This window comes from Ammospiza nelsoni, chromosome 16, assembly GCF_027579445.1.
Source record: "Ammospiza nelsoni isolate bAmmNel1 chromosome 16, bAmmNel1.pri, whole genome shotgun sequence".
In the NCBI taxonomy this organism is placed as follows: domain Eukaryota; kingdom Metazoa; phylum Chordata; class Aves; order Passeriformes; family Passerellidae; genus Ammospiza; species Ammospiza nelsoni.
Window position 1 is genome coordinate 1,668,333 of NC_080648.1, and position 22,565 is coordinate 1,690,897.

The window sequence follows — 22,565 nt, forward strand, 5'->3', positions numbered from 1 at the left end:
GTCCCAGTGCTACTGCAGTCACAGGACCTGGGGCACCTCATGAGAGCAGCACTGCCACGCTCAGCAGAGCCCACCCCCAACCTGACACCAGAAACCTCCTTTGTGCCTGTGAATGAAGCACAAGTTCAGAAAGTTACAGCTGTCACAGGCAGTTAAGTACTTGTGCTCTCCACCAAAGGCCAGGAGACCAGGAACTCCACGTTGGACACTTTTCTGCTTTTATTTAAAAAAAATCCAGAATGGATCCAGTAACAGTTTTATTATCAAGGAAATTGTTTTACCATAAGCAGAGAACAGACACAGGATGGAGCAGAAGGCTTAGACAAGCAAAGTATTGAACTTCCACGCTGCCTCTTTTGTAAGAAATAATGTTACAGCTGAGTTTGAAGTAGCCCCTTTCCTTCAGAACAAGGGTACCAGCCTAGCCCAGGGCTAAATGGTCTCCAGCAATGTCCCCAGCCTTGCCCCTGCTGCTCCCAGCCCTCACCTGCTGCCAGCTCCTCAGACCCACGAGGAGGAGCCATGCAGGCTGAACTCTCCTCCCCATGCCCGGACAGCTTCCATCTCCACCCTCCAATTTCATGACATGGTTTCCAAGCTTGGATCTCGGATTTACTACACCATTGTGTCAAGTATTAAATGATCAGCCAGTCCCCAGGTGCTCAGGGAACACGCCAGGGCCAAACTCGTAACTTTGTCTGGCATGAATTAACTTTCATCAAGTGACAATTTATCTAGCAGACACATCACTAAATTTATACATTGAAGAATTTTATATATAGAATACTGCAAAAACACAGTAAGTCTGAATTCTGCCCCTTGCTGCTCAGGAAGGTCCCTTCTCTCCCAAGCATCAAGAAAATCGACCTCTTCATCATTCTCTTGTCAAGGCAAGACAGAGACTCCTCCTTATTGCTTCTCCTCCTTCTGATCTCCTGCACTTCCAGACCCCTCTCGCTCCGAGGCCATCTGTGAACAAACAGGATTGTTATACAACAGACTGCTTCTCCTGGCCACTTTGCCCTGGCTGGCTGCTCAGGTCAGCTCCAGCCTGCAGAACCCTCCCTGGAGTGCAACCAGCAATGTCCACTGAAAAGGGAAATCATCTCTGCCTGAGCTCTGAGAGGGAGAAACAATCTTCCCATTATTCCCCTTCCCAGGGGATGTAACAGGCTGACACTGCAGCACTGAAGGTTTGGTTTGACATCAGCAAAGCAGCTGTCCCCAGAAAGGACAGCTCAGCACCAAGGTCACCTGGGCACTGTGCCCCTGCCATGCTGGGACTCCTCCCTGCACAGGCAAGCACAGCCTGGCCAGGGGCCAGGGGCTGGTAGGGCCTTCCACTGGGAATGGGGTGGAGAAGAAATCCCAATGGCCTTTACTGTGGCTTTAGGCAGACTGAACAGCAATCATGTTTTAAAGCTCAGGAGTTACTTTACTCCTTCACTGCACTGAGGGGAAAGCCCTCTCCTTACTCTTCTGAATGCTCCTTACTAGGAGCTTCCCACCCAGCCTGAAGCATGGTCAGGATTTCAAGCCTTCAGCTCTCCCTGTCATTCCAGAGCTGCCCCTTCAGCCAGTGTCACTCAGAGGGAGCTGCAGAGGCTCAGCACCACCTCCCACCCAAGGGTTCAGTGTCCTGACTCCCCCCTTCCCCTCTGAGGGCTCTGACTGAGAGCTGGCCATGCACCTACCTTCTTGTATGCCATTTCAAAGAGTTTCAGGGAAGCCTGCTGCAGGCTGGTTGCTGCCTGCCTGATGTTCTCTCCTGTTTCACTATCTTTACGAGCCAGAAGTTCTCTCATTTTAGCAATTTCTTCCTTTAATTTGTTGCACTGCAAAGAAGACACAAAGGTGAAATGCTGCACTTGGTTCATCGTTAATCTCCACCCTGTCATGCCACCACCTGCTGGCCCCCTTTCTGTGCCAGAAGCCACGGAGTGGAGCCTCAAAGTGAGTGTGCAGGGCCTAGGACTGTGCCCAGTTCCCAGTGGGCACCTGTCCACTTCACCAACAGTGTCCCAGTTGGCATTAAAGGGGCCCTGTTTGCTGCCTGGGCAGAGGTGCCAAGAACAGAGCTCTGCAGGGCCTGACCACTGGCCAAGGCTGTGCTCTGTGCCTGGCACAGCTCACCTGGCACAGCCATGCCAGGGGACAGCAAGCTGGCTTCCATGGATATTGAAGCCCTGCTGGGGAGCTGCTCCTGCCCTGCTCAGAGCAAAGCAGCAGAGTGGGCTCAGCCTGGCCCACAGCCATCTGCCAGTCCCTGCACAGGCTGGCACTGCCTCCTTCCCTGGCAGGCTGCTGGAGGGGGCTCCTGGGCACGGCTGTGCCAGCAGGGCTCACAGACACAGCTCTGCAGCACACCAGGGGACAGGGACACAGAGTGACAGCCACCATCAGCACCAGGCTGCCCCCACCTCCCCAGGGAAGGCACAGGGAACAGTCCCTGCAGGGAACAGAGATTTAGGCTCTGTGCTCATGTGTGAGGAAACTCTCACATAATTCCAAACAAAGAGGCAGCTATTATCATGGAATCACAGAATAGTTTGGGTGGGAAGGGACCTTAAAGAACATCTCATTCCACCCCCTGCCATGGTCACTCAAACAAGTTGTTCCAAGCCCCACCCAACCTGGCCTTGGGCACTGCCAGGGATGCAGGGGCAGCCACAGCTGCTCTGGGCACCCTGTGCCAGGGCCTCAGCACCCTGCCAGGGAAGGATTCCTTCCCAATATCCCATCCATTCCTGCCCTCTGGCAATTAAAAACCACTGCCCCTCGTCCTGTTCCCATCTGATGGCAGAGAAACAGCCTTTAACTGACCAGAGGCTGCTACCAACAAACTGTAACTGTGCTCCCTCAGACACCTCAGAGCCCCCAGGAGCCCTTTAATTCTGCTTCCTGGAGCTGTTAAATTGGTAATTGGGTGCACTCTTCTAAACTTGACTTTTGAAATTCACAACGCACTGCCTTAGAATGCTGTGAAAAGCACTCTTGGATACCAAATACCCATTTCATTTCTGAGAGAGAAAAAATGGAGTTACGCAGGGGCTGCTTTTTACTGTCCCCAGGTTCCTGGGTGCTGTGCACACACTGCAGGAGAGCACAGCAGCTGTGCCTCTGTCCCTGTGCTAACAAGGGCAGGCATTGTCCTCAACCTCCAGCCTTGGAGCAAACCCCCTGTGAGGAGCCAGCCACAGCACAGCCCTTATCACTGCATGCAAGGCCACAGCTCTGACAGAAACCTCTCACAGCACCTTCCCAGGCTAATGAACCTTCACAGCCTCAGTGACACCACCCAGCACTCTGCAATAGGTTATTTGCCAGCACCCAAACCCTGTTCCCCTAAGGATGTCTGTCCATCCCCCCCTCAGCCACACTCAGCCCTCCCAAGGAGTGCCACAGGCAGAGGTGCAGGGCTGCGCCACCTTCACCCAGCACAGAAACACGGCCAGAGCCAGCTGGGAGTTGAGTGGGAATGTGAGCAATGATCCTGTGAGGAATTTCACGTGCTGTAGCACTCCAGAATCAGGAACCACCTACCTCATCTGCTGGCAGCTGATCCTTGAACTCTTCCATCTTGGACTCCGTGTCGTGGATGATGCCCTCGGCCATGTTCACGGCCTCCACGCGTTCCTGAGGGAGAGCGCTCGTCAGGGCTGCTGCCCACACCCGGGTGACACAAGTGCTGACATTTCATGCCCAGACTGCCAAGCCCCACAATAGCTCCCACCCAGGGTCCTTCTTAATGGCACCAGGGCAAGAAGAAATGCAAGCAAACCATTCCTAGGTGCACTGTGGCCCCACAGGGCCCCAAGAGGAGTCTGTGCCAGCCAGCCCTCGGGCATTCACTCACAGTCACTCCCCTGAACTACAAGTGACCAATGCACCACCATTGCTGGCACATGGGAAAGGACAAGACACCTCAGGGACAGCACAGCACACTGCTCCATGGGAAAGCAGCAGACCTTTTGGAGAACATCCTGAAGCTTCTTCAGCAACAGGGGCACTAGAGACAACTCAAATGTTGGGTGCTTTTACTCATGGTCCCTTATACAAAAACTCCTATTTATGCATTCCTGATGCTTTATGGCAGCAAAACCAGGAGCAGAAAAGTGTTACAAGGAAATTTTTGAAAACTACAGTTATACAAGTGATCACCTTGCTCTGTGAGCTCACTGGACAGGGGTGAGTCCCACTTCAGGATTACAACAGAGAGGAACTTATCCAGCAATTTAAGACAAAGTAAGGCAGCAGAACAATTTTCAGTGCAGCCTCCCCCACCCTCCACAGCGGTGATGAGGTTGTTCAAACAGTGGGATTTTCAGAGCAAGGTCTTTGAAGGTTTCCCAGCTAACCTACAAATGCCCATCAGCCACTGCTCTGTGGCTTTGGAGGTTCTGAGGCCAGGCAGTGATGCTTCCTGGGGATTTATTCCATGTCTTCTCCCCTTCAGCTCTCTTCTGATCCCTTCCCCACTGGGGGCAGGATTTGCAGCACTGCCTGGACACCTGAGACAGCCTGAAGGACACAAAGTGGATCAACTCCATGTGCCAGTTTCAGCAATCACTAAACACACGCTGGTGCCACATCCCAGAGTCAGCCTGTGCTGTGTCTGCTTAAAAATCAATGGTCTATATTTAGTTGCATAATTCATTATTACTACCCTCATTAAACCAATTAGTTCCAACCATTAATCTTGTGTGTATTACAGGTTCAGTCCACGGCAAGCACCAGTCTTTACTCAACAAGGCCAGTGAGGATTTCCATCACCTCCTTCTGGTCTCACCTGCACTGAGGCCAGCACTGCTCACATGGACACAGCATTCCAGGTGCCAAATGCACAGCCAAGGGGGACAGTGCAGAGCACTGATGACAGAAACCCTCACCAGAGCTGCAAAGCTGTTTGCCATGAGCAGCAGGCAGGTGGCTTTGCTCACTGCTGCCTCCACATCCCAGGAATTCCTCAGGGAGCAGTAAAGTGCAGTCACACAGGGCAAGGTATCCAACCTCAAGACCCAAATGCCTCTGCAAACACCTTCATGCAACCCTGGGGTATAAAATGAGTGTAGGGCAAGGAGCAGAGGCTTGGCAAGAGCGCAGAGAGCAGAGCCCTGGGCCCCCAGGGGTGGGCAGAGCTCAGAGCAGAGTGCTGAAGGCAGCAGCTCCTCTGCTCCCCGTTACCTTTCTCCGCCTGTCCTCCTCCGCATACTTCTCTGCGTTCTTCACCATGTTCTCAATTTCATCCTTGCTGAGGCCGCCAGAGGACTGGATAACAACTGCAGCACAGAAGAACAGGAATGAAGGATCTGCTCTCCCCTTTGAGGAGAGGATTATTCCCCAGCCTAACAGCAGCAGCCTGGCTCAGAGGCTCTGCACCCAGGGAGGTCCCATGGGCAGGACACAGCCTGTGACTCTTTAAAGAGCCACTGCTGCTGCTGGCACGGTGAAAGCCTCATCTCCTGGGTCTGCAACTCCCCAGCTCCGCCACACACACCCTGCCTGCTGGTCTGCAAGTCAATCCTCCTGCAAAGTGAGGGTGCAAATCCCTCAGACCAAAGGAGCATTCCAAATTAGAACCACAGAACTAAAAAAAAAAAAATCAAAACCAAAACCACCCAAACAAATAAACCCTCCAGCAAAAACCCAACCAAAAGAAAAAAATCCAAAGAGAAGGAATGGTTTCACTAAAGACTCCTCTCCCTGCTGGGAAACAGCCCAGGCTTGGTGGCAGGGTAAGACAACATTTCCCACCCAGCTCCTAGCATTACCCTTAATAAGGAATGGAGCATGATTCTATGGGCAGGCTCTTACACATCCCTTCCTTGGTGTTTTCCCTCTATTAGTGTCAAAAAGCACAGCCCAGATTCAGGTTTTATTGCAGGAATTAGTCAAATTTCATTGAAAGAAGACCAATATCCAAAATATCTCAATGCCCATAGAAGTGGATGCTACAATCACCATTTAAAGGAACTTTTCTAAGGAATTCTTTGTCTATGGTACAGAACCCTGAACAAATACACACACACAGAGGTGTCCATTGGATACAGATGTGGGATGAGCAATTCAGCTTTGTAATTAGGACCACATCTACCTACAGGTAGGCAGCTAAAAGTCATTCTGGTTGCCAGTCACCAGGAGCCTTTTACTCAGCAGTAGAAGGCTGCCACATGTGCAAGATCTCCAAGGAAATCCAAGTAACAAGTGTAGGGTGGTTCTGGTGTCAACCTGCTGCCAAAAAGCCAAGCAGTGTGATTAAACCCTCCAGCTGTGCATAGCTTATGCTTCTGCTAACTGGAGCATTTCACTGCTCAAGGGCTCTCTCCAAGAAACAGCTGAAGGGCAGTACAGAGGCTTCCACTTATAAGGGAGAAGAGGGTTTTATTTTGTATCAGGGGAATCTGTAAATGCTTAAAATTAATCTCCTGAACCTACCACAGAGCTTTTGAAACTGTCAACTGTGACATTAATTACCCCAGTACATGGGCCCCAACATTTCACTGTACCACAGAGCAGAATACACTGGCAACTTGAATTCCCTGAGCCTCCTGTCACTGGAGTCACTTCCAGCTTCAACACAAGAAATGGACAAGGTGGGTGCAGGTAAAAGCTGTTGCTTCAAAATATCCCAATCTCCAGACCTTTATAATGGAATATAACAAACAGGTCTTGGCACAGGGCTGCTCTGCTCAGCTGTACACGACACACCCTGGAGTCAGAGATCCTCCTGATCTGACTCTGCCTTAAAAGCTGGCACCTTCATGCAGCCAGGCTCTCCCTGCGTGCTCCCAAAGAAACAGCACCCCCACACAGCACAAGGACAACTCACACACAGTGCTGCAATCCCAGACTCCAACTTCTGTCCCCTCAGGGTACACAGGGCACACGTGACTGTCCCAACACCTCGGTGACAGAGCATGGCCCACCAACACCAGGGAGCCCTCAGAGAGCCACTCTGTGTGCCCACACCTGGCACTGGGACACAGCTGATCCATGCAGCAAACCCAGGAAACAGCTGCACTCTGCTCACATGTTGCTGCAATTATTCCAGATGGCAACATCAAGGCAGGACTGTCACACAGGGCAAAACCACTTGGAATGTGGTGAAACCCTGCCAGTGAGGGCTGCCTAGACATTGGCATAGGCAGATGCTTCATCTCTGCCTAACGTGCAAGGAGAGCATCCCCTGGCAGCAGGTACTGGAGAAGGCAGAGGCTGTGTGCCTACAGAGCTTCACTGCCCTACAACAAACCCAGAGCTCAGCTCTCACTTATCCCTTTGCCCACCCTCCTTTCCAGGGGAGACACAGGCTCAGATGACTTCAGCTGCATCTGTGCTGCACTGGCAACAGCCTGAAGAGTGGGGGTGACCCAAGCATGGAGACACACGCTCCATCCCCACCCAGGACTGTGGGACAGCACCCAGGCAGCACTGGAGCACACTCCATTCCCCTGGAGTCACCCCTGCTCAGTCCCTGCCATGCCCAGACACTCACTCTGCTGCTCCCGCCCGGTGCCCTTGTCCTTGGCTGACACGTGCACGATGCCGTTGGCGTCGATGTCGAAGGTGACCTCGATCTGGGGCACTCCCCGCGGCGCCGGAGGGATCCCCACCTGGGCAGGGACAAGGACAAGGACAAGGGGTGGCCATCAGCTCCCACAGGGACACAGCTCAGGGGACAGGCACATCACCCTGGGGATCTGACACTGAATGAGCCACTAACCAACCCTCAGAGCTTAGTACCTGTTGGCACCATGCTGTGCACTGGGATCTGGTTTCTGCCCTGCAAAAGTGCACAGAAACCCCAAGAGAGAACCCCCAGGGTGGGTTCCAAGGTGGGACAGGCTCTGCTTTATTGCTACACAAGCCTGTCTTCCCTAGATGTGGCAGGATGCTCTATTTCCTCAGTTCTGGACATAGATTTCACTGGCCACCTCTGGGGAACCATTTTAAGACAGTGAGAGGCAGCACAGCTTCCTTCAAAAGCACAGAAGGGCAAAGTCCTTCCTTTCTGCAGGGTTCCTCCTAGGAAGTTCACACAATCTTGGACAGTCTAACAGTGCCAAACTTTGCCAGCAGTGACCAAACCCATTTTGCTGAGGGAGCCGGTTGGGCAGTCCCTCTCTGCTCCCAGCAATCCCAGAACACATCTATTCCCCAGGGAGCAGGGTGTGGGCTCAGTTCACAGAGTCTCCACACAATTCTTCAGAATGATGTGTTGACAGTTTAACATCATGGCACACACACTGCAATCCCACAAACACACCCTGGAGGACCTCAGCTCACACTGCTCCCAGGGTCTCACCAGCCTGAGATGGGCTTCCCTGGGGACTGCAGGAATCCTGGAGCTGCTCCCGGTCCCATCTTTGCTACACCAGAAGAGAGGCCAGCATTCGGATTATTTCCTGGTACTTTCAGGCTTTTTATACCCAGAGAGCCCTTCCTGGTGACCAGGCCCTAAAGCTGCAGCAGCCCCAGTGCTCCATGGGAGTGCTCAGAAACTCTGAGCTCCATCTTCAATGCCAGCTGGTCCTCAGCCACAGAAAGGCTGTCCCAGGGCCAGGCTGTGCCTCTAGAGGCTGCTTTGTACTAGAAAGGGGTCAAATGTCTTCTGTAAGACGACTCCCCTCAACACTGCCTTCAGGGGGCAGCTGAAATGGAGAAGGCTCTGAACAGCTCCCAGAAGGTCAGGTCTAAGGTCAGGAGTAGAGAAGCCAACGTACCAATGTGAACTGGCCAAGCAGTTTGTTGTCACTGGCCATCTCTCTCTCTCCCTGGCACACTTTGATCTCCACTTGTGTTTGCCCATCAGCAGCTGTAGAAAACACCTATGGAGAAGGAATTGGAAGTTACTGTACAGCTAATTAGAACACAAACATCTGCAGTTACAAGCTGACTGAACAAGGAATACAAGGAAGCTGCTTGGAGGGGAAAATAATGAAACACTTGTTCCCATGTTGCTCTGACAAAACTCCATGGCATCAAGGCTAGCAAGAGCCAAACCAATGTCTTCTTGTCCTGTATGCTCCTGTGGACACAAAAGCTGGACATCCACGGCAGGAGCAGGTTCCAGGGCAGCCACCACACTCCAGAAAATCTCCCCTGAAGCAGCAGGCTCCAGCCCACACCCCAGGCAGCTCAGGTGCTATCAGAGAGCACACAGCAGCAGGCCCAGACAGAGCCAAGGGAAGGAAGTGATCACACCCAAGGCACCAGGACATTACAATGCAAAGATAACCCCTTCCCAGGCACTCAGCCAAGAAGGGCTCTCCCATGGGCATGGTGCTCAGTCCCACAAGGGCTCCACACAATCCTTCTTCAGAATGACGTGTTGACAATTGACATCATGGCACACACACTGTAACAACCCTCAGCAGGCCACAAACACCCTGGCATATCTTGTCATCATTAACTCAACTGCCCTCCCCTCAGAGATACTCAGTGGCTGACATTAAACCTGATTTCTCAGGCTCTCTTGTCAGATGAGGAGGCAAATCCATCTACTGGCATGCTCTGGGTGGCCTTTCCCGAGCTGTGTGACAGCACCAGCAAAGTGCCACCCATCCTGAGTCAACTCTTACCTGGCTCTTCTTGGTGGGGATGGTGGTATTCCTGTTGATGAGCTTTGTGAAGACACCTCCCAGGGTCTCAATGCCCAGGGACAGGGGAGTTACATCCAGCAGCAGCACATCTGTCACATCACCAGCCAACACCCCGCCCTGGATAGCTGCTCCAATGGCCACAGCCTCGTCAGGATTGACTGCTTTGCTCGGAGCACGGCCAAACAACTCCTGCACAGTCTGCTGCACCTGAGTGGAGACACAGCACAGCTCATCCACAGGGGAACCACCATGGCCACAGCAGCCTTGGCTCAGCTCTGTGTCCTTAAGCTGCCAAGGAAGCCTGAGACAGACACTGAGCCTCAGCTCTGTGCCTGCTCCCTCACTGCCCACCCTCCTGCACAGCACTGCATGCCCTCACTGCAGCCCAGGCAGCCCCTTCTGCAGAGGCTCTGGGTGCCAGCTGCAAGGCAGCCCCCTGAGTGCCCTGACACAGCCCAGCCACATCCCCAGGGGATCCTTCCAGGCTTATCTGGGAGTCAAGGACTGCTCCCTGGGAACTGTGCAAGCCAGCACTGAGCAGGACACAACTGCCAAGGACAGTACAGCTGTGGAGGAGCACAGGGAAGGTAAAAAATCCAGCAGCACAGTTCATGTTGTTTGTGTGCAGTGAAGGGGAGAAAAAGGGAATTGTATAAAGAACAGTATTTTCCAAGTCTTTACTTCATGGGCTGTTTCAGCAGAGATTGTTTTGTCAACACTCTGAGCTCTGCTGTCAGCTCTGCCCTGCTCAGCCCAATCCCCAGGACTGTGCTCACGATCCCAACAGATTTCCTGCTGAAGAATCCACGCAGGAATGCACTGAGGGTCTGCCCCAGAGCACAGCTCAGAATTGCCCTCCTCTGCCCTACAAGGGAAGGCTGTGGGGCTGGGCCTCCTCTCCCAGTAAAGGGGTTGGGCACACCAGCCCAGCTGAGTGGGATGTGCCTGGAAAATTGCTGGAAGCAAACACCCAACTCTGCAGCCAGGAGACATCAGCCCAGAGCACCTATTACAGAGGAGACTATGTGTGAACATGTAATTAAATGCAAGTCTTTCCCTCTGGAGGTGTATTTTACAGTACAAAACAATGCTTGTAACCACCCACAGTCCATCTCCCAGAGTACTGGCCATGGGACAGTTCCAGAGAAGCCACATTCCCTCCTAGCAGGGGGAGGAGAGAACAACAAGGTACTCAGGAGAAGGCCTGGCACCAATTGCAGAGGAAACACACACACTGGCACCAATTGCAGAGGAAAGCACTCTGTCACCCGAAACCTACACATGGCTAGGGGTTAAGAGGGGAAGAAGGGGGAAAAAAAAAATCAGTATTTGAGTTCTGTCTTCCACCTCTGAAGGATACATAATGTTTCAGGAAAAGCTTTTGTGTTTGTCATCACTTTATACATAGGTAATCACACCATTTTTCCTTTGTCCAGCTGGAACAACAAGGACTTTGGGAACATGCAGCAGAGTTACTCCACATGAGCTTTGGCCAGAACAGGAGCTTCTGTTTATCTTGCTGCTCTGGCTCCCCTGCCTGGGTGACCTTCTGCTTATACCAGTATCACCTCCAGCCACCAGGCTCATTAATGCAGGGATGAAAAACCCTCCCACCAAACCCCAAATCAACCCCAAGCAGGACCATGTACACACCTACTGCCCTAGAGAGGACCTGCAAATCAAAAAGCAACAAATAGTGCAAGCCTGAGTGATCCCTCTGGAGTGAGATTTTGGTGCTCTCTGCAGGAAAGGCCAGGCTGTACCCCTGGAGGGAGCAGTGAACATCCCTGCTCAGCTCTGGGACAGAGGAGCAGCAGCAGGGCATGGCTGGAACAGGAGCAGTAATAACCTGCAGACAGCACTTATCTGCACAACTGTGCATGTCAGCACAGCAGGCTTTAAAGCTACCTGCTGAGCTTATCTCCACAGAACTAAGGGCCAGGCTTTAGATAAGGAGTGTCTGCAAGAGCCAGGTAAATGGGCCTGCCAACAGCAGCCTCCAACAGGTAGCTCTGATTAAACACAACCAGCAGGTACCAGAAGGGTTCTGCTTGTGCAGGTTCTTCATAGCTGGAAGTGCTGGAAATCCCTTGGGAGGCACAGACTGCTTACAAGTGGCTGCCACTGAAATGCACTGAGCCCACAGCAAGAGGAAATGCCCTGCACTCCTCAGCAATGCTGCTGGTGTCCAGTGCACCCCAGGCTGTCAGGCTGCAGCTGGACTTTCACCTCCCAGCACGTTCCCTTGGCTCTGCACAGTGCAACTCAGCTCCAGCCCGCAGGGCCCAGCTGGGCTGAGCAAACAGAACAGGAGATCCTGGGCAGTGCCCCCGTGGGACCCTCAGCACTGAGCCTGCCCTGAGCACTCCCAGCTCCTCTGTCCTGCTCCCCAAACAGAGGCACAGGGCAGCTGTGCCAGCCCTGCCCGAACGGGCCCTGAGCTCATACCTTTGGCATTCTGGTCATGCCACCGACAAGGATGACTTCCCCAATGTCACTCTTGCTGACTTCAGCATCCTGCATGGCCTTCTGGCAGGGGGCCACTGTCCTCTTGATCAGGTCAGCCACGATGCCCTCGAACTGCGCCCGGCTCAGCTTCATGTTCAAGTGCTTTGGTCCGGAGGCGTCCATGGTCAGGTAGGGCAGGTTGATGTCGGTCTGTGGCACGGAAACAGGCTCAGGAAAAACCAGCAACGGGCTTCACACCAGCTTACAGGTTCTGTTTGGCCTGTGCTGAGGTATCTGTGCAGCTGCTCACCCTCCAGCCCAGTTTAAATGGCAGCAGGCTCACTTTTATGTTTGAGATTTCAGAAATAAGACAATTATTTTGTTCCACACCTCACTGTTACAATTGTTAAACCCCAATTTTAATGCCCTGTTACTTCTAAGTCTCATTTTTGAGCAGAACAATTTGTCACAGCCAGGAGGTAAGAGCAGAAATACTGGAAGTGACAACCTTAATGCTATTCCTTCAGCACAACACAGAAGAAAGCCCATCTGCAGAGCTCCAAAGATTCTGCCAACTGACTGACATCCACACCAGGTAAACTCCTTGAAGGTATTTCCCTCCCTCCTGGCTATTCTCTCAATGCCAACAGCTCATGCTCAACAGCCACTCTCCTGCCATTTAACACAAAGTTAATCAGAGCAAGGAACCATAATCCTCATTTTAATGGCTGTTTGTCACATGCTGGATTTATAAAGCAAATCTTATACTGAAATAATCTGATTCAAGTGCTGAGTCATGGTGACCTCAAAAGACACTACAATCCAAAGCAATTAAAACATTAGTGCTTTAAGCTCTAGAGATTAAGTTTATACAAGAATTAAAACCATGATGCTGACTAGAGGTGTGCATTCACTTTATACACAGCATGGTCAAAAGTATTAGGGGAAAACAGGACCAAAAGCAAATTGCTTTCACTTCACTGCTAAGGAATTAAAGAATTCAGTCTTTCCTGGTATGAACAAACTGCATTTGCCAGCTCTTGGGCTCATAAAACAGAGCTTGCTATGTCTCTGGCAGAACTATGCAGCCATTGTGACTGCCCTCAGCTCCTTGCTATGAGCTCCCCACTGGCCAGCAAAAAAGACCACCATCAGATAAAATTCAAGATGCTTATTCAGAAGCTAGAACTTGGCAGATTCCCCATTTCAATTACTATATAATTGACCTTAATTTCACTTAGCCAGGACTATTACACTCCCAACTTTCTGCTTTTACAGTTCCTTATTCAGTAATGAATTAATAAAAGACACACTTGACTGCATTAATATACAAAGCTGATGGAAAAAAGGAGGGAGGGTGGCTGCTGCCCATTGTGCAGCCAGCTTGTCCATAAGCAAGTAAGTCAAGGTTCTGTATAAGAATTACTACACAAATTAGCTGTTGCAGTGGAATGAGCAGCACCAAGGGTTTGGAAGTGCTTGCACAGAGCTGTAAAGCGGTTCCAGTAACCCAGCAGCACTGGCTAAATTCCCTGATGCCCATCACAGTTCTGAGGTACAGAACAAGTCGGGAAGGTCACGGTCCCTGCAAGATCAGATGTGGTGCCAGAAAAAGGGCAAAACCCAGCACCCAACAACTCAGCTCTCTGTGGTCTGAAAGCCCACCCTGCTGACTGACCTCCTGTGCCAGTGATGCCACTGGGTTACACAGAAGAAAAAACAGTGTCAGAGAGCTCAGTAAACAAAGCCAGCGCAGAACTCCACATCTCCTAGTGCTGTAGTGGATGCTCTGGATCCAGGCACGTACCTGCACAGATGATGAAAGCTCACACTTGGCTTTCTCTGATGCTTCTCTCACCCTCTGAAGAGCCATGTTGTCTTTAGTCAGGTCAACTCCCGTCTGAGTGAAAAAACAGGGTTAAGAGACTCTCAGCACCTGCCCAGGAGTCACATCCCTGCAGTTCACCACTCAGAGCTCTTGACTGAAGAGCTATTTCTAGAGCAGACTGCCATGTGCACTGTGCTGCTCTCTCCCTGCTGCCAGGGGTACTCAGCATTTCCAATCTGCCAGCCCCCTCTGCTCTGCAAGTGATCATACACTGAATTACAGACTGAACCTTGCAAAGGCTGCTGCAGCACAGAACAGTAAGACAGAACTGAATTAGCAAAGGAGTTGGAATTACCTGGCAGTTTCCTCCCAGCAACCCATTTGCATCTGTCCTGTAACATTCAATTGCACCACAGATGTTTACTTTTAAAAGTAAGCAGACTGTGCATAGGACAGTCCTGCTACACCAATGAGAAAGAAGACACAAGTTCTGCTATTCTGCGTATTCCAGGAAAGGAACATTCTACTTCAAGAAAAGAAGTGGAAGAAGTGGAAGCCAGGCTAAAGAGTGTCTAATCTTCTTAAATTCCAGCAGTGCCAGAGCTGACAAGCCCTAAGAATTTAAGAGAGTGCTCATTCTTCTAAAGAAGTGAGGTTGAAAAGCAGTGTAATACAGGATTGTACTCTCAAGAGACACCTTACCTCTCTCTTGAACTCTTTCACAATATACTGTAGCAAAGCCTGGTCAAAATCTTCTCCACCCAAGAAAGTGTCACCATTGGTAGACTTCACCTCAAAGACTCCCTTCTGGATTTCCAACACAGAGATATCAAAAGTGCCACCACCCAGGTCATAGACTGCAATGCTGCAGGGAGAGAAGCAGGACAATGTTACTTTCTCAACAAAGATGAGTGGCTCAGAACTCCCCCTCCTCAAGAGATGACATGCAGAACGCACACTGGTGCCCACACAAGTTCAAAGCTTCTCTAGAGACAGACTGAACTATCCCAAAATGTCCACACCCCGAGCACTCAGAGTCCACGTGGGGGTCCCTGGAAATGTGCTGCACAAAGCCTGACCTTGCCCATTTTTTCAGAGAGGGCAGCCCCTGCCTCTACAAAATAAGACATCGCCACATTCAGTGACAAGAGCAGTGACACCAGAACTATTATGAATTTTTTTCCCCAAAATGTTTCAAATGTAATGAGGCTTTTGCAGCATTATCACTAGCACAGAAACACAGAACGTCTAACAAAAGCCTGCACTTCTGTAACCACCCCTGACAGCAACAGAGGACAATGCAGGCAGGGGAGCTGCATGCCATTGACAGCTGGCACAGCTCAGCACAGCTCCTGTGCTGCCCATCAGCACCTCTAGGGACAGCCTGTCATCCAGCTGTCCTCAGCCACACCCACTGCTGCCACCGGCAGGTAAGGAAATTAAACTGACACTCAGGTTGGATAATTAAGTTGTAGCTGCAAATTATGAACTCTCTTTAACAAGGCTGGTTGGCACAGAACAGAGATGATATTACAGAGCTCTCACTAAAAGCTGAGTCCACTGCTTGGCAGAAGTCCAAGCAGTGCTCTAAAACCCAGCAAGCAGAGGAGGCAAATCCCAGCAGGTTTATTTCAGAGGGTTGGTGTTATGCACTCACACTTTGTCTTCAGACTTGTCCAGCCCATAGGCAAGTGCAGCTGCTGTGGGCTCATTAATCACCCTCAGCACGTTCAAGCCAGCGATCTGCCCGGCGTCTTTGGTAGCCTGAGGAGGAAAGGGGACACTGCTGACTGCTGAGAGAAACTGAATGCAATTCATGAGCCTCAACAATCCCAGCCTGATGAGTACCTGTCTCTGAGAATCGTTGAAGTAAGCAGGGACTGTGATCACGGCATTCTTTGCTGCATGTCCCAGATAATTCTCTGGAAGAAAAAGGAGACAAAACAGAAGTTATCCTTGTAAGAACACCAAGTTATCGCTCAGAGAATGGGTGGGAAAGGGACCTTAAACTCCATCCCACTGCACACCCTGCCAGGGGTGGGGACACCTTCCACTATCCCAGGCTGCTCTAAGCCCCAGTGTCCAGCCTGGCACTGCCAGGGATGCAGGGGCAGCCACAGCTGCTCTGGGCACTCTGTGCCAGGGCCTGCCCACCCTCACAGGAGAAACTTCCTCTTACTGTCTAACTGAAACTCACTCTCCTAATTTAAATCTACTGTCCCCGTCCCATCACTACATGCTTTTGTAATTAGTCTCTCTCCACTAGCACCTAGTTTGAAATTATTTCTCCCAACCAACAGAAGACAGGCCTGCTGTTTTCTGGGAAAATGCAGAGTCAGCTGTGCAGAATTCCAGTCCTTGCACAAAACAGAACAGCTTGTACACTTCTGGCAGCACAGCAATGCACCTCTGCAATTCCATCAGTGAGTGGATGCCACTGTAATGAATTATCTGAGAGCTGTCTATTTATTGCGTGAGACTGAAGCTGTACTCCATTTTCCTGCACATGATGCACTTAGAAGTTACCCATTTTGATCCTATTTATAGAATCTTGTGTTGCCAACACTTAGACAGCACAAGCAATGTACATATACCAACTTTATAAATGTTTGAGACAGCAAGTCAGAAAAATATCTATCACACCCTATTTTAAAGTCTCAAAAAAGGGAAGTCACCAAATGCTAAAAAACACAAATGTGCATGATGCAGTGTGGATGCACAGACAAGACTCATGGCTGTGCAGCAGTCCTGCACAGAGCTTACACACTGCACTGCTCTCTGCTGCCTGCAAAACCACTGCTGAAACCAGGCAGCAGCCAGGCCAAAAGACAACACTCCTCCAGAAAGCAGATCCCTGCTGAAGGTAGATCAAAGTCAGGTCTATCACCTCCAGATACTCACACACCACATAGTTGTATTTTACTACTGGTGGAGCTCTAGCAAGTGCCCAGAACCTAACAGAGAAAACACAATAACTGATGAAGCTTCAGTCCTGTCCTTCTCACACTCACTGGACGCAGTGTTCAACACGTGAGGGTGCAGAAGGCACTATTGATTGTTCCCTCTCTGTACTACACTCAGTTTCCCCAGAAAACAGTTAAGGAATTAAGAAAGAGAGGAATATTTCTCCAGGCCAATAGGTACTTTCCCCTAGTGAAGACTTAAACTCACAACTGTCTAATTAACTATTAGGGCCCAACAATGTGGTCCCTTGAACTCTTCCTCCTCTCTCTTTACCTGCCACATACCCAGCAGCTGAGTAGCAACAAAGCCACTTCAAGCCTGGCTGCCCCAGCCTGTGCCCAGCAGCAGCCAGGGAGGCACAGGGACTGCAGCTTCCAAAGAAATGGAGCTCGCCCTTCAGAGAAAGTGTGAATTCAGAGTCCACTCAATCAGCAACCAATTCTGGTATGAGTATCTTAAGTAAAACACTGATATTCTGCCATAGATCCAAGATTGAGGCAGGCACTGATCTTCCTTAGGCTTCCTAGGAGCCCACCCTGTTGCCTTCCCCCATCTGCAGCCCTGCTTTACAAGGGTTTGGTACCAAGAAAGTGCTGTTTTGGCTGCAGCACTTCCACGTTCAAAGCACAGACAGCAAAGAGCAAGCTGTACCAACCTGCAGTCTCCTTCATCTTCATGAGGACAAAGGCACCGATCTGGCTGGGAGAATAGAGCTTCCCATGAGCCTCCACCCAGGCATCCCCGTTGGAGGCACGGACAATCTTAAACGGGACGTTCTTACTGAAACCAACAAAACTCACACTCAGTTCCTGCAGCAGCACAAACCCCCCACCATCAGTACCAGCAGATGAACACGTGTAGCTCTAAACAGAGAACACTGAACTTGCCAGCAGAGCCCCAGGTCCAGAGTCCCAGAAGTAGCAATTACAGATTGCTGCTGCCAATACTTACACAACACAAATAATATATATATACCAACTTTATAAGCGTTTGAGACAGGTCAGAAAATATGTATTACACCCTATTTAAGGTCTCAAAGAAAGCGAATTAAGTCATCATCAAATGCATAGACAGGACTCATGCCTATGCAGCAGCCCTGCAGAGAGCTTACACACTGCATTGTTCTCTGCTGCTTTAATCAGACACCTCATTTAATCACAGGCCTGAGGTATGATCACAGAGCTTTGATTGCAAGCACCCTCAAGAATAAGAAAAGTCTGCACTGCAAGCACAGTGTTCTTTTTCTCTGGACTCTTTAATGTGATCAGCAATGAATGCAGCTAAACACAGCTGGCCCTCACACAGAAGCACTGCAATCTCGAGAGCAGAGGGCACAACAACTTCCCCCAGAGCAGGGTGGTGTCTGGAAGCAGAGCAGGTCGTGCTGCCCCCGTGGTGTTTGCTGCCCTGGCAGTGTCCCTGTGCCCTCACTCACATGTCCTTCTTCACCTCGGCGTCGTCGAAGCGGCGGCCGATGAGGCGCTTGGTGGCGTAGAAGGTGTTGTGGGGGTTGGTGACCGCCTGGCGCTTGGCCGGCATCCCCACCAGGCGCTCGCCCTCGGCCGTGAACGCCACCACCGACGGCGTGGTGCGGGCACCCTCCGAGTTCTCCAGCACCTGGGCACAAAGGCAGGAGTGACAGCCACACACTCACCTTGGGGACACGCTGGGGACACCCCACGTGTCACTCTCCTGCTTTACTCACCTTCGCTTGCTTCCCTTCCATAACGGCCACGCAGGAGTTGGTGGTGCCCAGGTCAATCCCAATAACGGCGCCTTTGATCGCTTCTGAGCTGGATGGCACATCAGGGGAGAGAAAAATCACCGTTAAAGGAAAATAATTAATTGTAAAAAAATGACCAGTCCCAAAGACAGGACAAAGTGATTTTCCACTCAGTGTTGAAGCAAAATCAGGCTGCATCCTAACCTAAGGTGTTCTCTGACTCTTACACCGAAATTCAAGCTTGTGCCTCTGTTCTGAGTCAGATGACTTACAGGTAAACCCTTGCTTGTTAAAATAAGCATATAAAATATTATTATTCCCCAGAATATCTTTACTTTATATTTATATCTTCTCAACAACCCTTAAGAGTTTGGTATAAAAAAGTCATAAATAACTTTGTCCCTACAAACAGAAATTGTTTTGGATCACTTTTGATCACAGAATCCCAGACTGGTTTGGGTTGGAAGGGACCTTAAAGCCCATCCAGTGCCACCCTCTGCCATGGCAGGGACACCTCCCACTGTCCCAGGCTGCTCCCAGCCCCAATGTCCAGCCTGGCCTTGGGCACTTCCAGAGATTCAGGGGCAGCCACAGCTGCTCTGGGCAACCCTGGTGTTCAAACTTATTTGAAAACATTCGCCTGGAGTGAAAAATAAACAAATACAATTTATTTGTGCTACCACTGCTTAGCATGGGGAGAAGAATCCACAGTGATAAATCACTTGGTCCATGCAGCGTGCTAAGGGCCAGAGCCAAAGCAAACCACCTTCCTGACCCTCAGGAGCAACAGGAGAATTTAGTCCTGAAAAATGGGGGTGGTTCTCACACAAGACAAATGTGAACCCCTTCCTCCTGTGTGGGAAGAGTGCATCACCCCTCCCAAGGCTCAGAGAATCCCTGAACCATAGCTTTGCTTCCAGACAAAGGCACAGTCTGGGATGGAGAAGGCATTCTGCAGCAGAGCAGGACTGTTTATTTCCAGGAATGTCACCTTCCCAGTGCCCAAGCTGCCAGGGGCTCTAACTCCAGTTCCAGTAACAAAGCAGTGAGCTTGGAACATTCAGCTGTAGCAGACAGACCCAGCTTTCCCAACACAAACAGATTTCCCAGCCCATGGCCTGAATCAGCATCAGCCACAAATATCTGAGTAAGTCACACAAGCAACTGCTCCCTTCTCCCATTATCCTGCAACAACGAAAATGAGTGATTCAAATGCATGTTTGAAATGTTTTATCTGCAGGGAAATGGATCCAGACATCACCCATACTATGTCAGTGTAAAACAATTTGTCCCAACAGTGTTTGGATTACTTTTTGGTTGGTTTTGATCAAACAAATCTCAGCAATCCATTATTTGTGGGCACTGCTGGTGAGGGGAGCAGCAGGGAACAGCAATTCTGAAAGCTGCCCTGGACAGAAACAAGATATTAAAAAACAACCTAAGAGAAGTTAATGGAGGAGACTCCAGCTTTATTCTGCTGGTTTGGCTCTGTTACCCAATCCCTGGCTCCAATAACCAGTTCTGGTATCAGAAAGAGATAAATATACACACCAACAGCCAAACACAACCACCCCAAGGAGCACTTACGCATATTTCCTGCTGGATGCTGCTCTGAGAACATTTTGGCTGAGGCCATTCCAAAATGTCTGTAAAACAGAGACATTCAATGAGAATTTAGTTTAAAACATCAAGAGATCTTCAAACCAAGGCTTTCAGAGGCAGATAATGGCTGACGTAACACAATCCTACTACAGTCAACCCTCTTCAAACCCTTAACTGCAAAGGAATGAATAACTTGAGCAAGACTCAGGCTGACATAAACAGCCCCCTCAATTACTGCACTAATTCATCTGCCACAAGCCTAATTTCTATGACCAGAACCAAGGTATTTCCCTGACACAGAATAATCTGTGAGCATGTTACCAGGCAAAATACATCTCAGTAAGTCAACACTGAACCTTCAGCATTCCACGAGCAGCAGCAGATAAACATTAACCCCATTTCTCAGAGATTTTTGTGCCTAGTCAGCAACAAAAGCCCCAGTGCATCCCTTGAGGAACCTGCAGCTGAGATTCTGCTGCACAACTCCAGCTCCGCCCCAGCTCGGCCGTCCCTGTGCACGTGTAAAGCACATCCTGGAGAGCCGGGGAAGCACTGGCCCTCTTTCTGATGAAGAACGAACGTCTTAAAAAATAATTAATGCAAACGGAACCGAGCCATGACTACTTTGAAGAAATTTAAAGATGTAAGGCCCGGGGACAGTGCATGGGTGGCTCAGGCTGTGACAGAGCAGGGCCAGCACAGCGCGGGGGGATTTGCGATCCCCGCTTGTCCCTAAATCGCCTCAATGTGCCCCGCGCAGCCCGATCCCCGCTGTCACCGGCACAGTGAGGAACCGAGAGACCTCACTACAAACCTCCTTAACGCCAAACAGACTCAAACATGTAAAACAGGCTCCTCTACGGCCCCCAGGTCCGCATCGCCCCGCAAATACACGAGATGGCTCTTAAAAAAACCGGAGCACTGAGGAGCCGCGGCCCGGGCCGGACCCGCCCGGAGGCAGCGCCCTTCGCGGCTCTCCCAGCCCAGCGCTGTCCCCCCGGCTCGGTGTCCTGGAGCGCTCGGGCCTCCACGGCCCGCGCTCTCCCCGCTGCCCCTCTCGGCCCGTGCTGTCTCCCCGGTCCCTCCCGGCCCGCGCTCTCCCCCCGGTCCCTCCCGGCCCGCTCTGTCCCCCCGGCCCCTCTCGGCCTGCGCTGTTCCCCCCGGCCCCTCTCGGCCCGCGCTTTCCCCAGGCCCATCTCGGCCCGCTCTGTCCCCCGGTCCCTCACCGCTCTATCTCCCCCGCCCCTCAGTGCCCGCTCTCTCTCCCCGGCCCCTCATGGCCCGCGCTCTCCCCCGGTCCCTCACGGCGCTGACCTGCGCGGGGCGCGCGGGCGGCGCGGGCGCGGCGCGCGGCAGCAGCAGGGGCAGGCGGCTCGCGCTCAGCATGGCGGCGGCGGAGGACGGGGCGCGCGGGGCCGCGGCTCTTCTGGAAACCTCCACCCACGTGGGCCGCGGGGGGGCCGAGACGCGCCGCAGGACCCCCGCCGGGGGGTGACTCCAATAATGCCTGATCCCACCGCTCGCTTTCGGCGCGCCGCTCGGACTCCGGCACCGGAGGCGCGGGTGCACGGTGGCTTCCCGGCACGGATACTCAGCTCGGTGCAAGGCTGGTGAGGGCCGAGGCAGGACACGGGCAAAGAAGCGGAGCGGTGCACACCGGCGCGGCTGTGACAGCCCGGGTCCTGTAGCGGCCGCGCACTCAAGGTCGGACAGGATAAAGCGCACGGCGATTGCAGCACCCTTGCGTCAGGCCCCGTACTGCGCATGCGCAGCTCGCGCAGCTCGCCGCATGCGCCGGGGGCCCGGGGCCGCACCGCCCCTTCCCGCGCATGCGTAATTCACCCTCGGCCGCTGAGCGCTGGAAGGCCGCGATCCCGAGAGCCGGAACGGAACCTGCCGAGCACAGCCCCTAAACTCTGCCGAGCACAGCCCCTGAACCCTGCAGAGAACAGCCCCTGAACCCTGCAGAGAACAGCCCCTGAACCCTGCCGAGCACAGCCCCTGAACTCTGCCGAGCACAGCCCCTGAACCCTGCAGAGAACAGCCCCTGAACCCTGCAGAACACAGCCCCTGAACCCTGCAGAGAACAGCCCCTGAACCCTGCAGAGCACAGCTCCTGAACCCTGCCGAGCACAGCCCCTAAACCCTGCAGAACACAGCTCCTGAGCCCTGCATGCACAGCCCCTAAACCCTGCAGAACACAGCTCCTGAGCCCTGCATGCACAGCCCCTAAACCCTGCAAGCCGTGGCCCTACCGCCCCACAAGCACCAGAAACCGCTGTGCCACTGGCTGCACCTGGAAAAATACCTGTGAGGGATGAAACTGATATTTCCTCAGCCCCAGAGGAGAAACAGGACTTCAAATCAAGTAGTTCACAATTCCCCAGCATTCCCAGCC

At 51.8% G+C, this 22,565-nt stretch overlaps 1 protein-coding gene and 2 non-coding genes across 3 annotated transcripts; all 3 read right to left on the reverse strand.

Moving 5' to 3' along the window:
* Positions 1-195: 195 nt before the first annotated feature.
* HSPA9 (heat shock protein family A (Hsp70) member 9) lies at positions 196-21,636 on the reverse strand. Its single transcript, XM_059483443.1, has 17 exons — positions 21,482-21,636; positions 20,153-20,211; positions 18,548-18,635; positions 18,278-18,459; positions 17,498-17,622; positions 15,727-15,800; positions 15,536-15,642; positions 14,581-14,743; positions 13,858-13,950; positions 12,051-12,260; positions 9,582-9,809; positions 8,724-8,828; positions 7,496-7,613; positions 5,185-5,279; positions 3,544-3,636; positions 1,695-1,835; positions 196-969 (listed from the first exon to the last, which is right to left on the reverse strand). The coding sequence occupies exons 1-17, from the start codon at positions 21,551-21,553 to the stop codon at positions 910-912; spliced, it is 2,013 nt and encodes a 670-aa protein (XP_059339426.1). The 5' UTR covers positions 21,554-21,636; the 3' UTR covers positions 196-909.
* On the reverse strand, positions 8,173-8,241 carry LOC132080735 (small nucleolar RNA SNORD63). The gene has a single exon (XR_009419605.1). It is a non-coding gene; the product is annotated as a small nucleolar RNA SNORD63 (small nucleolar RNA).
* Positions 9,282-9,353, reverse strand: LOC132080736 (small nucleolar RNA SNORD63). Its single transcript, XR_009419606.1, has one exon. It is a non-coding gene; the product is annotated as a small nucleolar RNA SNORD63 (small nucleolar RNA).
* Positions 21,637-22,565: the final 929 nt, after the last annotated feature.

Coding starts and splice junctions, on each gene's coding strand:
- HSPA9 (XM_059483443.1), bottom strand. CDS start 21,553: ATGCTGAGCGCGAGCCGCCTGCCCCTGCTGCTGCCGCGCGCCGCGCCC. Junction 18,460..18,547: donor TGGAAGGGAAGCAAGCGAAG/GTGAGTAAAGCA, acceptor CTTTGTGCCCAG/GTGCTGGAGAACTCGGAGGG. Junction 15,643..15,726: donor TCAACGATTCTCAGAGACAG/GTACTCATCAGG, acceptor TTTCCTCCTCAG/GCTACCAAAGACGCCGGGCA.